We start from the raw sequence: 12,770 nt of genomic DNA on the forward strand, positions 1-12,770 counted from the left end.
AGGTCTGTTATCTGCAAAAATGAAGCAGTATAGAGTACTTAATTTGACGTATGCAATAAAGGAAGCTGTCGGCGGGAGTGCTGTGCAATGTATACACAAGAACAGCTGTTATTTTACTTTAATTAGACTAATATCAGGGTTGAGTTAATATAAGTCTGTGAATGTACTCGAGTCTGTCTCTATTTTCGAATCACTAAGAGATGAAAAGAGCATGACATATCCTTTCTCTGAAAAAAAAATGACTCTCCGTCAAACAGTGACAGACATATAAAAGTAAAAATGTCTTATTACAAACAGATTTCCAGATTCTTATATCAAAGCCATGACTAATTACACAGAGGACAAAACAAACTGCCAAATAAGTCAGCTGGGAAATTGAGCAGGCGGAGGAAGGAGAAAGATTGAAATGGGCTCACTCGATTGTGTCTTGAGATAAAACGCTTTGTTTAGTTTGTTTGAAGAATTTACTTTACTTCCAAGCTTTGCATAGCTCCTGTCTCAGTAATCTGCATTACAGTCTTTTATGAGTTTGTGCCAGGGAGAACAAAGGAAAACTTTAGCTGTAAAGAACATCAGATAGTGGCATCTGGGTATCTGCAAGCAAATCCAAGATGGGTCGGAAATCTAAGAACAATTTTCTAACTCCAGAAAAGTTATAGAAGTTTTTTTTTAAAGTGAACACAGCCCTCAAAGCATGCTGAAAAAAAAGGCCTTGGAAACCAGTTCAAACAGCTGAAACCAACGAAGATAACCAATTACTAATTCCACTGCCCACATTAAAGTTTGGGACCTGTGAGTCACATCAGCGATTATCTGCCCAGCTGTGCACATGCAGGCAATCAAAAACTAATTCAAAATGTCAGAATAATACATAGACATCAAGATTATCATCTGAAACAAATTATATTGTGTGATAGGAAAGACGGTACAAATCACAATCACACTGTACCACCATGGAAGCATCTGCTTGGTCCCAAAGTCATTTTCCAACAAGTTTTCTTGTTTAATAAACTGCCTGCCAAATACCTAAAATAATGCAAGCAAATGTGGCCTGGACTACTGCCGCTGTTTTAAAGTTAAAGTGGGGTCACGACAAGTTTTTTTTTCTGCTTACTGCACTTTGTACATATTTAACTGATAAACCTTCTCACTTTAGTTTTAGTACTTAAGTGTTTTGAACTTATTGTACATGCATTCTGCAGTTCCTCACAAAGAGGCATGTGCATGGATGATTCTCTGTAGCGTAATGATTTGGCAAAGTTGATTTCACTGTCTCTCGATAAGCAAGGTGGACCAGCACATGTTTTACATTTTTGTGCTCATTTTGATTCTCTGCAGTGGCATATAAGGGAACACACTGACGCATTTTTAATTAGTGGAGCTCAATTCACGGGAGAGGGTGAGCTATAGTTTATACCGTGTTGTAGTGTTTATACAGCTGCTACAGAAATGGCTCGTACTGAATAGAGTAAAGCCTGTTGTACAATTCTAATTTTCCCCTTGCCCTGACTTTTCCCTGCCAACATTTAGAAAAATTCCAGAGTCAACTTGAAACAACCTCTATCACACCGGTACCAGTAAAATCGCTAATTATGATCATTATCTTCCAACAACTTATCTATTCATTTTCAGCTCTTGCATCACTCAATCTGTCCCAATGAGGTGAAATTTGCGTAGTTGACAAGATGATGTTGAGATAATCACAACAGGGACCTGCCGTGACTGTCTTTCTAATTAGGATTCCGTCTATGGCTGTGGGCGTCGATTTATTTTTTTTTCCTTCTACTGTTCTCCACGCTCTGTTTTCTTTCTCCTTATCCCCCTTAGTAATGGATGTATTCATAATCTGACATCAGGGAATGCAGTGATTTATAGTTTTAGCGGGAATGCATTTTGGAATGCTTGCAGGAGGCATCTGCAACCCATTTGCATCAGATAGAGACAAAAGAGAATCGCATAGGGAGCGGAAAAGGTAGTAAAAAGTTCCTAGGTAGTCTTGGCTTCGATGACCTTTAAATAAATGAGGAATGTTAACCCTCGTTGTCCACTAGATCACTGTTTTCACTGGTGATTTGGGAAACTGTGTGATATGAGAGCAATCTGACAGTTTCAAATGTGAGAATGAGGTCACATTCATAGTAGAGCCTAGCCTAGCCGCGCTGGACAACCCACGGCAACAAATTTAATTCCCTGCCAGGGTGGGTATAAGGCTCGAGGCTGGATTCTCCTAAAACTGGCCGAACCAATCACCACGAAGTGTAGAGTCAGAAGGCGGGCGTAACTAAGTGACGACAGAGGCGCAACGATTCTGAGAGAAACAACCGGAAACAACTAGCCTAGCCGCGCTAGACAACCCACGGCAATGAATTAAATTCTCTGCCAGGGTCGACAACAAAAACGACAACAGTCGTTGAGCTCCATTAGCACCGACTCTGAATAATCTTTCTGTTAACATGTCTGTAATATACTTGAGCTTCACCCATTGACTGTATAAATAAGGCTTCACCGAACTACCGCATCCTCTGACTTCCGGCGCTCTCGGAGCCTATTCATTGTGCTGATTGGTTGTATACCTACCCAATTGCTGCAGAGTGATTTGATAGACAACCTTTTAGCCTGCCTCCCTCCCTGTCGAGCGTGCCTAGACCCTTGTGCCTTCAGAAAGAAGGGTCTAGCGTGGCTAGGCTAAGTAGAGCCAGTATTAAAACTGATATTTCTAATGTTGTACACTGTACTGCAAGTATCTTCCAAAAACCCTGGATTCTGAACAGCAGCTGAAAGAGTCTGAAAGCATTTAGAGCATCATGGACACATCATGGAACCACTGACACCTCATATGATCTAATGTTAATGCTTATCTTAACACAAATTGCACTTACGGGTACAGGCCATGGAGGCGGGGTCTCCCTCGGCACGGAAGTAGTTTTTTTCACAGCCACAGTGCAGCGACCCCTCATGGTGCGAGAAACTGTGAGGCGGACACTTTGAACACTCCATGTTCCCGAGGGTAGACTTGTAGAAGCCTGCCCTGCACACTGGAAACAAAAGAGCACAGACAGACACATGAGCATGGTGCTGAAGCAGCACATCGACAGCTATATAATAGCTGCATTCTTCTTCAGAGCACCTACAACAATAGAAATAAGAAATGAGTGATGGGGAGTATTTAATGCACTCTCTCTCTCAGTCACACACACACAAACTGTAAGAATGAGATTGATTGTAAATCTGCCGTAAATGTAACAAGAATCCATTGACTGCAAGTAAAAACAATAATTCTCTGAAACGTCTTTGTCTCCATTTCCTTTCTCTCTTCAGTGCTCAGAAGGCACAACATGAATAATGCAAATTGTCCCCTCAGATAAAAGGGATGTTCTCTTTAAATATCTGTGGTACTAAATCTGCACTCAGCAGCTCTTTTAACTCCTACTCACCACAAATCTGTTGCAATCTGTGCAAGTAGGGTGACACTCCACCTGTGTAAAGTATATTGCATGTGTAAGTATGTGTGTGTCTGTGTAGGAAGGAAGATCAAGGGGAGGGGATGAGAATAATAATAAAAAAAAAGATTCCTCGTGTTTTTTAAAAATTCTTTCCTTTCTCTACCTATTTAGTTCCACTTTGCTTTTTTCGCTGCCCCTTTCTTCTCCTTCACCACAGGTTGAAACCTCTGTCATCTTATTTAGATTCAATAATGGGAGACAAGGCAGGAAAGCCAACAAAATGCCTCTTTTCATGATGGTCAAGCATATTTAGGGTTTCACATCAAGAGTACTGTATTTCCAAAAACCAGAAGTATCTCTACTGCTGGCAGACAGCGACTGGAAATTGAAATAACACACAGGATTTAAGCATTCCTCTTTTATTTAAGAAATGTGGCAGAAATTCTGTTCAACTGTGCCTATTTCTGTGTTTGAAAAGCATTGTTTGAAACACTAGACAAAATCAGCTTCAAATGAAAAAGGTTCTCACACACACCGACGTTGGCTGATTAATAATCCAACAACTAATTAACCAAACTCTTACAACTGAATCCTATCTGTTGAATAAGAGGCAGGTGACACTGATTTAACCTGACAATTTTTATTAAAATGCAAACATGGACCTTTCGCTGTAATGTGACACTGCTGCGCACATATTCAAGCAAACAAGCTTGTTCCTTCTTACACACACACACACACACACACACACACACACACACACACACACACACACACACACACACACACACACACACACACACACACACACACACACACACACACACACACACACACACGATTAAAGAAATGGCCGGCAGCAATAGCAGCAAGCCAGCAGAATGTGTGGGCTCAGCAGAACAGGTCTGTCAGATCCCAGTGGTGGACAACACACTTCTGCAAAAGCCAACACTGCTGATACTACTGCCATATCCATCACTGACACTGCCACACCAAGGTCCCTCTGCACCACTAAATACTCCACTACCTTCCCTACACAGTGTGTGTGTGTGTGTGTGTGATGGCGTGCTTCCGTACGTGAGGCAGGTTTTTTTTTTTTTTTTTTTTTTTTTTTTTTTTTTTTTTTTTTGCTTTTCTCCTATAAATATTTTTATTTAATTTTAGAAACACACGTACAAACATAAGAACATAAAGAACATTTCCCTCACAAACATCAAGGTACTAGGATGAAATATAGACATGTACAAACATGCAGATGGCATACAACATAGGCGCAGAAGGCATTGTGCAGAATAATAACTCAAGGGGCATCACATACATCGATCAGGTAGTGGCGAGCTAAAGGTGGATGTGCTCAGATATTTCAGTCCATGCTAGTCCATATAGACCCCTCCGCAGAGCCTGGGCCCCATCCTCGCCAATATAGTCCAGAAAAGGCTTCCACATATTGAAGAACTTAAATGGATTGTCTTTCAGCCAGAAGCTTATTGCTTCAAGAGGGACAAGTTCTATAATGTTCCTGATCCAAAGTGAGGTAGTTGGGACAGTGTCCAATATCCAGTGGAGAAGAATACATCTCCTGGCACCAAACAAAAACACCTGAAGCAGCTTCAATGAGGGAGGGGTTAGATTCACTGCAGTAAGCTGAACACCCAAAATACAGGAGATAGGTTTTAGGGATAGTTTCTTCTTGAAAATAATGTCAATTTCTTTACATACACGACACCAGAAGTCAGTTACAAGGTGACAGTCGAAAATACAATGAAAATATGAGCCTTCATTAATTTGACATTTGTTACAGTATTTTGAAAGCAAATGATTAAACTTGTTACGTCTCACTGGGGTAATTTGAAGCCGATGTATGATTCTGAATTGTAATTCCCTGGCTTTATTTGTCGATAGGCAACCTGAGGAGCTCTGCCAAACCCCACTCCACTCGTCATCAGAGATAGTAGCCCCAAAATCAGCCTCCCAGAGGGCTTTCGCACGAGCAGTATAGATAGTGCTCGGGATTAACAGGGCCCTATAGAACTTAGTAATGAGTTTCTCAGAGTCGGAATTTTTCAATATATCCTCAATTGTTGAGAGGGAGAAACCATTAGGGTATAATTTAATGACAGAGGTGACAAAGCTGCGCACTTGCAAATATCTAAAAAATTGATTCTGCTGAAGATTATATTTCTCCTTAAGCTGATCAAATGACATCATGAAGCCATTCACCACAAGATCACCTACAGTCTTAATACCCCTAGTGGCCCAGAGGGAGAAAGAGTGATCCTCTAAACCAGGAGGGAAATCAGGGTTTGAGTGAATAGGAGTAAGGAGAGAGAGGAAACCCTCTTGATTTTCAAATTTCCTTGCCAGTCTCCAGATTTTAAGGGTGTTTTGTAGAATTAAGTTTTTTTTTACATTAAGGCTAACCCATTTCTTAGAAATATGTAAGAGATTACAGAGAGGAACAGGGGTCACTGGGTGAGCCTCCAATAATAGCCAGGTTGAGTCTGGGTCCTCTTTGAACCAATGCCAAAGATAAATGCACAAACATGCAACTTGGTAGCGTTTAATGTCTGGAACCCCAAGACCCCCCTCCTCCAGAGGTCGTTGCAAAACTGCAAGTTTTAATCTGGCCCGCTTATTTTTCCAAAGAAAAGATGAAAGAGAACTGTTAAGAACAGAGAGTGATTTGCGTGTTAAGAGAGCAGGGATCATTTGGAACGGGTACAGCAAACGTGGAAGTATAGTCATCTTAAACAGATTTACTCTACCCAGAAGGGAGAGAGGCAGGGCTGTCCATCGAGCAAGGTCTTCTTTAATCTTGCGAATCAGGGGTACAAAATTTGCTTTGTAAAGGCCATAAATTGATGGGGTAATTTTTATGCCTAGATAGACAAATCCAGATGGGGACCAGCGAAAAGGGGCAGAGCAAGTGGGAGACCAGGGCAGGTCAGGGGTCAAGGGCATCGCCTCAGATTTAGAATAATTAATTTTATAGCCTGAAAATTGACTAAAGTCACTAATTATTTCCACTACCCTAGCTATAGAAGTCTCTGGGCTACTGAGGAACAACAAGACATCATCACAATACAAGGAGATTTTATGGTTTACAGGACCGACCTCTATACCTGCCACTAAACGGTCATTCCTAATGGCCTCCGCTAGGGGCTCAATAGCAAGGGCAAAAAGCAGTGGTGAGACAGGGCAGCCCTGTCTGCACCCACGCCTCACAGTGAAAGCAGGAGACTTCAGACCATTTGTGATGACTGAAGCTTGCGGGGCAGCATAAAGAAGAGATATCCACTTAATAAAACTATCACCTAAGTTGAATTTAGAAAGGGCCTCCAGTAAATAAGGCCATTCAATCCTATCAAAGGCCTTCTCTGCATCCAGAGAAATCACAAGAGATTTGACCTTTGACCCTGAACTGTGCTGTATAAGATTCAACAGTCTCCTCATATTGTTGCTACTATTGCGACCCGATATAAAACCAGTCTGGTCCACAGAGATGATATCAGGAAGGACACCTTCAAGTCTCCTGGCTAGTATTTTGGCAAGTAATTTCCGGTCTATGTCCAGCAGAGAGATTGGTCTGTAGGAGGTACAGTCATCTGCAGGCTTTCCTTTCTTAAGAATTAGAGAGATGTTAGCATCCATCATAGTGTGGGGAAGAGCCCCGAAGCTAAAGGAATATGACAACATGTTAAGCAGAGGGCCAGTCAGCAAGTCACAGAAAGCTTTATAAAATTCTGGGGTCAGGCCGTCTGGCCCAGGAGCCTTGTTGTTTTTTAAAGTGCCGATAGCCTCTTTAAGTTCCTCACTTGTAATAGGCCTGTTTAAAAACTCTCTTTGTACATCTGAAATTTGGGGGAGATTAACAGCTGAAAGAAAATCATGTGCTAGAGAGTCAGAGTGGCAGTTCGTCTCAGAGCTGTACAAATTTTTGTAAAACTCTACAAATGAAATGTTAATGTCTTTATTGTTATAGATCATTTTACCACTTGTATGTTTTATAGCAGAGATAGCCTGGGGGGTGAGTTTAGCCTTCACCAAGTTCGCTAAGTATTTATTTGGCTTATTCCCAAATTCATACATCCTATGTTTAGTGAATAGAAGGGACTTCTGAGCCTCCTTAGATAAAAGAATGTCCAGGGCTGCAGTGGTAGCATCAATTTGTAGTCTTAAATCCACTGATGGGTTAGCATTAAAGTCTGCCTGGAGTTCACTTAACTTTTGTTCGAGGTTCTGCTGCTCAGCTCTCTGCTTTTTCTTAAGATTGGCAGAGAAAGAAATTGTAAATCCACGAATGACTGCTTTGGCAGTCTCCCACAGAAGGTTAGGGGAAATGTCAGGAGTATTGTTCTCTGTAATAAAGTAATTGAACTGTTCTGTAAAATATTGTTTAAAGTCCGGATTCTTAATAAGATGATTTGGGAATCGCCACTGCGTCCTAGGGCGTTGTACTCTGCTGGACAAGACCAGAAACACCGGAGCGTGATCACTGATGAGAATGTTACCAATGGAGCAAGAGAGCACCGTCTGAAGGCCATATTCAGAGATGAAAAAATAGTCTATTCTGGAGGATGACTTGTGTACTTTAGAATAAAATGTGTATGACTTATCATTGGGATGAAGAGTTCTCCACACATCAATATAATGTATGTCCCTGCAGCAGCCAAGTAGAGACTGGGCTTGCCCTGTATTAGGCTGTATTGACCTATTAGATTTATCTAAACGTGGATTCAAACAGCAGTTAAAATCTCCAGCTATCACAGAGGATTCAACTATCCACTTTGAGAAAATAGAAAACACTTTAGTGTAAAAATCTGGGGTACGAATAGGCGGAGCATATACATTTAAATAGGAGACAGGCTCTCCGTATAGAGTCCCTTTAATCATAATATATCTGCCTAGTGTGTCAGCTTCAACCTCCACTTCTGTTAAAGGTAAGGACTTGTGAACTAGGATAGCTACTCCCCTGCTTTTAGAAGTGAAGGAGGAATAAAAGACCTGGCCCACCCAATCTCTCCTCAGTTTGGAGTGTTCGCTGTCATTTAAATGAGTCTCCTGAATCAATGCCAACTCTACTTTCTCTTTTTTTAAGAAGTTAAGTATTTTCTTGCGTTTCACTGGGTCCTGGATCCCATGGACGTTCCAAGAGCACATTCTAATTGTTGTATTATCAGCCATTACTCCATTCAGTGTATGTTATAGATCTGCCTGATTCCCTTGTCAACATGCTAGTGTTCAGTACAACCCTTCTGACCGAGACAAAAAACAAAAATACAAATACAAATACATACCTCTGAAGTGTGGGGAAAAACAAAACCCAAGAACACCCCCCGCCCGCTCCCCAAATGCCCCCCAAACGGGGCATCTAGAAAAATATGCATTAAGCATCCTACTTGACCTAAACCAGTGCTCCACTTAAAGTAAAATAGATATACAAACGTCACTATACATATAGATGCACATACATGCATATACATACACACATATATCTATGCATATACATATACACCTGCACATTGTGCATAGAACATAACAACAGATGCTTAGCTGGGGTGTTATATGAACTCACCACTCAGTTCTTGAGTATAGATAACCAAGACGGAAAGACATTAGAACTAGTCCAAAAAGGCCCGAAGCCGAACCGACGGTCAGACCGCGCTGCTGCTATGTGAGAAAAGCCCAGTGAGATGAGGGGAGGTCGTTTTCATGCTTCATTTTCGTTGGTACCGGGTGCTTCACCTGCTTGGAGTGCCGGGGCTATGGTATCCACATAGAATTTCTCTGCATCCTCCGGTGTAGTAAAGCTGTACCTCCTGCCATTGAACGTGATCCGCAGCCGAGCCGGGAACAGGAGACCGTATCGGATGTTTGCAGCCCGGAGTTTTTGCTTAATGTTGTTGAAAGAAGCTCTCCGCGAAGCGACCTCGGTTGTGAAGTCCGGGAAGATATGTACAGGGTGTCCTCGGAACGAGAGTGGGCCCTTCTCCCTGGCCAGCTGAAGGATGCGCTGCTTCATTCTGAAGTGATGAACCCGAACTATCACCGGTCTCGGGGACGCATTTGGGCCGGAGGTTGGCCGAGATGCGAGGCGGTGAGCCCGGTCCAACAGCTCCGGGCCATCTCCGACATTCACACCCAATGTCACGGCAAAGAAGTCAGTCATAAAATCCGTAATTCGTGGCCCCTCTAAATTCTCTGGGACACCCAGTATGCGCAGGTTCTGGCTCCTGCTCCGTGACTCAAGGTCCTCCGTCTTGGCTGACAGCAACTTGTTGCATTTCTCCAGTGCCTCACATTTAGCCTCTAGAGCAGTTAGCCTGTCGTCACGTTCTTGTAGCGAAGTTTCAACCGCAACCATACGTGAGGAAAATGAGTCGACAGTAGACTGTAAAGTGTCCAAAGACGAGCGAGTTTCAGCTCGGAAAGATTCGATAAGCTCAATTACCGCCGAGATGGAGCCGCCATCCTCAACATCAGCCCTCTCGCTAACTTGTCGAGTAGTAGGCCCCATAGTGCCCCGAGCTGAGCGCTCTTGGCGAGAGTTTCCTTTCCCAGACATATTGTGTTGTGTCTCGAATTGTCTGGAGATTAACTAAAGCCAGCTAAGCAAGTAAAGTTGACGTTTTTACAGTAATTAATGGATAAATGTGCTGGAGCTGGTAAAGACGTGACTACCTCGTCGCCATGTTGCCACGCCTCGTGAGGCAGGTTTAAACAGCCCACGATGATCCGGCTGATGGAAAGGCGACCACAACACTCGCTGACATGAACAAAACAGACCACCCTGATTGGAGCACACACCAGGAAATTAGACCTGACAGCCACCATCCCCGGCCAATCAGGTAACAGGAGCAGCAAGGTAACCGCTAGGTTAGCAGAAACGCACATGGAACATTAAAGAGAATAGTGGATACGCAGAGAAAAGCTAAAATGAATTAATCCTCATACCAGAGGCAGACTTCATCCGATCCCTCGAGCCATAAACAGCCTTTGACGGCACATGTATGCCCCTAACAGTTAGATAACACCAAACAAAGATGCCTTCACTGCTGTATATTCACTGAACAGTTAACCCACTGGGCTCAAGTCCAACTGGATCTGTTTCCATTTAGCTACTGTATCCTTACTCGTGCTATTGTTCTCACTGAGCATTAGAAAAAAGGATCAACTGTGAAGATATGTACACTCAGAAGATATTTAAGTTAGAGTTTCCATTTTCAGTTGTGGCAGATTTTTTCCAGAGTCACATTTATATCACATGGATGTACTTTAAGAGATTATTTGTCAGTCTGTATTTGTCAGACAAGGGAGGTCAAGATCTGGTCCAGTCAAGTCTGGACTCTCCACATACATTTTGCAGCTAAGCCCCCTGATTCCTACTGAAGATGATTTATAAAAGGACATCAAAATATGTATTTATTTATTCAGGTAAAAATACAGATAATAATTAAAATGTTTATACACTCCTGGGCATTGTAGACGCTGCACATTTAGTGGTGCTATTTTTACATGCGAATGAACACATATTTTGTATTACAGTCTATTATGGTGTTAGAAATTTATGAAATGACGAAAACTGAACAGGATTAACTATATTTAATTAAATGAAAGAGCTGTAGCAGGCTTCAACTGTACACAAATTACTTTTTTTTTAGTTGGATTAGTGTCTTGATCTTCAGAAAAATATAGATCACCAGACTTATCCTTCAAAGCTAGAGCGCGGGATGAACGTCTGCTACATTCAAGCCCTTGAAACAAGCCCACAACGATAAGTCGATCAGTACCAGGTAAATCTCTCTGTGTTTCACAGTGCAACAGATTTTTTTGGTGCTTCAGTAGCAGTGCATTTCAACCAGCCGTGCCACAAATTAGAAGTAGAGCAAGTGAGCAACCACAGCGATGGAGAAACAGGCCACAGCAGCTTGGAGTACAGCAGGAGAAACCTAAGAGGCATCCAAGAAAATCTTCTGATGAGCTCAGGGTTCAAAGGAATCACTAAATTTTGTTAAAATAAAGCAACAGTATTTGTGTAACTGCTCTCACTGCCAGAAGCGGGAGACAAAAGTTCCACTCTGCAGGTTTAAGCTTTGCCCTCAGCAAAAGCTAGAAGAACCTACCATCTTACTCTACTTGGATGTTTCCTTCTAGCATGTCATCACTCCACAAATGCAAAGAAAACAGCCTAACTTCCACTTGAAAGCCAAAAATATAAACTTCTATAGACTTATCAGTGCGCAACACAGCCGCAAAACTTATCAGTCACAGAGAGGAGCTCATAAACTCTCAGTGTAAAAGTTAATATCCAAAGCTTCACTTACGGCATGAGGTTTTCATATGACAGTATAGTGATATGTTGTAGTTTTTGACCACAACCCTAAAAATATTTTTATAACTGTTGGAAAAGGATAATAAAGGTCCCGTTTCGTCTCTACGTGTCTGCCAGAGCAAAAAGCAGCTCTGAAAGAGACTGATGGCAAAATCAGATTTGGCTCACAGGAGGTTAACTCCTCATCTAGAGGAGAAGCGAAATGTGTTACGTTGACATTCACCAGCGGTGTGCAGCGACACGAGCGGATAGAATGATACCATGTCTAGCAGCGCGTGTGTGTGTGAGTGTGTGCGCCCCAGGAGAGGAAACACAGCACCTTTTCGCATGTCAGAGTATGTGTGATTAATTAAAAGATGTGCATGTGTGGATTTGTGTTACTCATGTTGAAGAGACATAAATCTGTTTACACAGTCACATTGTGGGGAATTAATTCTTTATAGGCACAAAAGCAAGTCTTCATGAAATGGAATGATTGAATGTCGGAGTGAGGACGGTTTAAGGTTAGGTTAAGGTTATAGTAATACATACAGACACAGAGACAGGCTCACAAAAGTATTACTGTCTCCGCATAAAAAAAGAAAATGAAATATTTGCGGAGGAAGAAAATATGAAGATTTCCCCAGAGGAACCATCCTTTATTTATTTTCAAATCAATAACAGCAACAGGAACAAGCACGAGAGCACGGCATCACTTTTTTTCCCCCCCGTGCACACATAAACAGCCACTTAAATTGAAGCTCCTCCAAATACTCGCACATTCACGGGGATATACCACAAAGGCTCGCTACTTTCAATATAATGACAGCCGTAACACAATCTCCTCATTCACCTTTAAACCGCAGCTACACACAAACTCACACACAGCTGCAACAGTTATATGATATAGTGGTTGTAAAATAACTGGGGCAGCAATTTGCTCAATCAATAGTCTCGGTCATAGGAAACCCTCATCAATAATTAACCCGACTGCTGGATGGTCTGGTGGTCACGTGAAG

At 42.1% G+C, this 12,770-nt stretch overlaps 1 protein-coding gene across 3 annotated transcripts in view; it reads right to left on the bottom strand.

The window, feature by feature from the left end:
• epha3 (eph receptor A3) overlaps window positions 1-12,770 on the bottom strand; it is a 103,393-nt gene that overhangs the window by 44,325 nt on the left and 46,298 nt on the right. For all 3 annotated transcript variants that reach the window (XM_022212069.2, XM_051958871.1, XM_051958872.1), the window contains one exon: window positions 2,880-3,035. In XM_022212069.2, coding sequence (XP_022067761.2) covers window positions 2,880-3,035 — 156 coding nt within the window. The remainder of the gene's footprint in view (window positions 1-2,879; window positions 3,036-12,770) is intronic.

This window comes from Acanthochromis polyacanthus, chromosome 14 (assembly GCF_021347895.1).
Source record: "Acanthochromis polyacanthus isolate Apoly-LR-REF ecotype Palm Island chromosome 14, KAUST_Apoly_ChrSc, whole genome shotgun sequence".
Taxonomy (NCBI): Eukaryota; Metazoa; Chordata; class Actinopteri; family Pomacentridae; genus Acanthochromis; species Acanthochromis polyacanthus.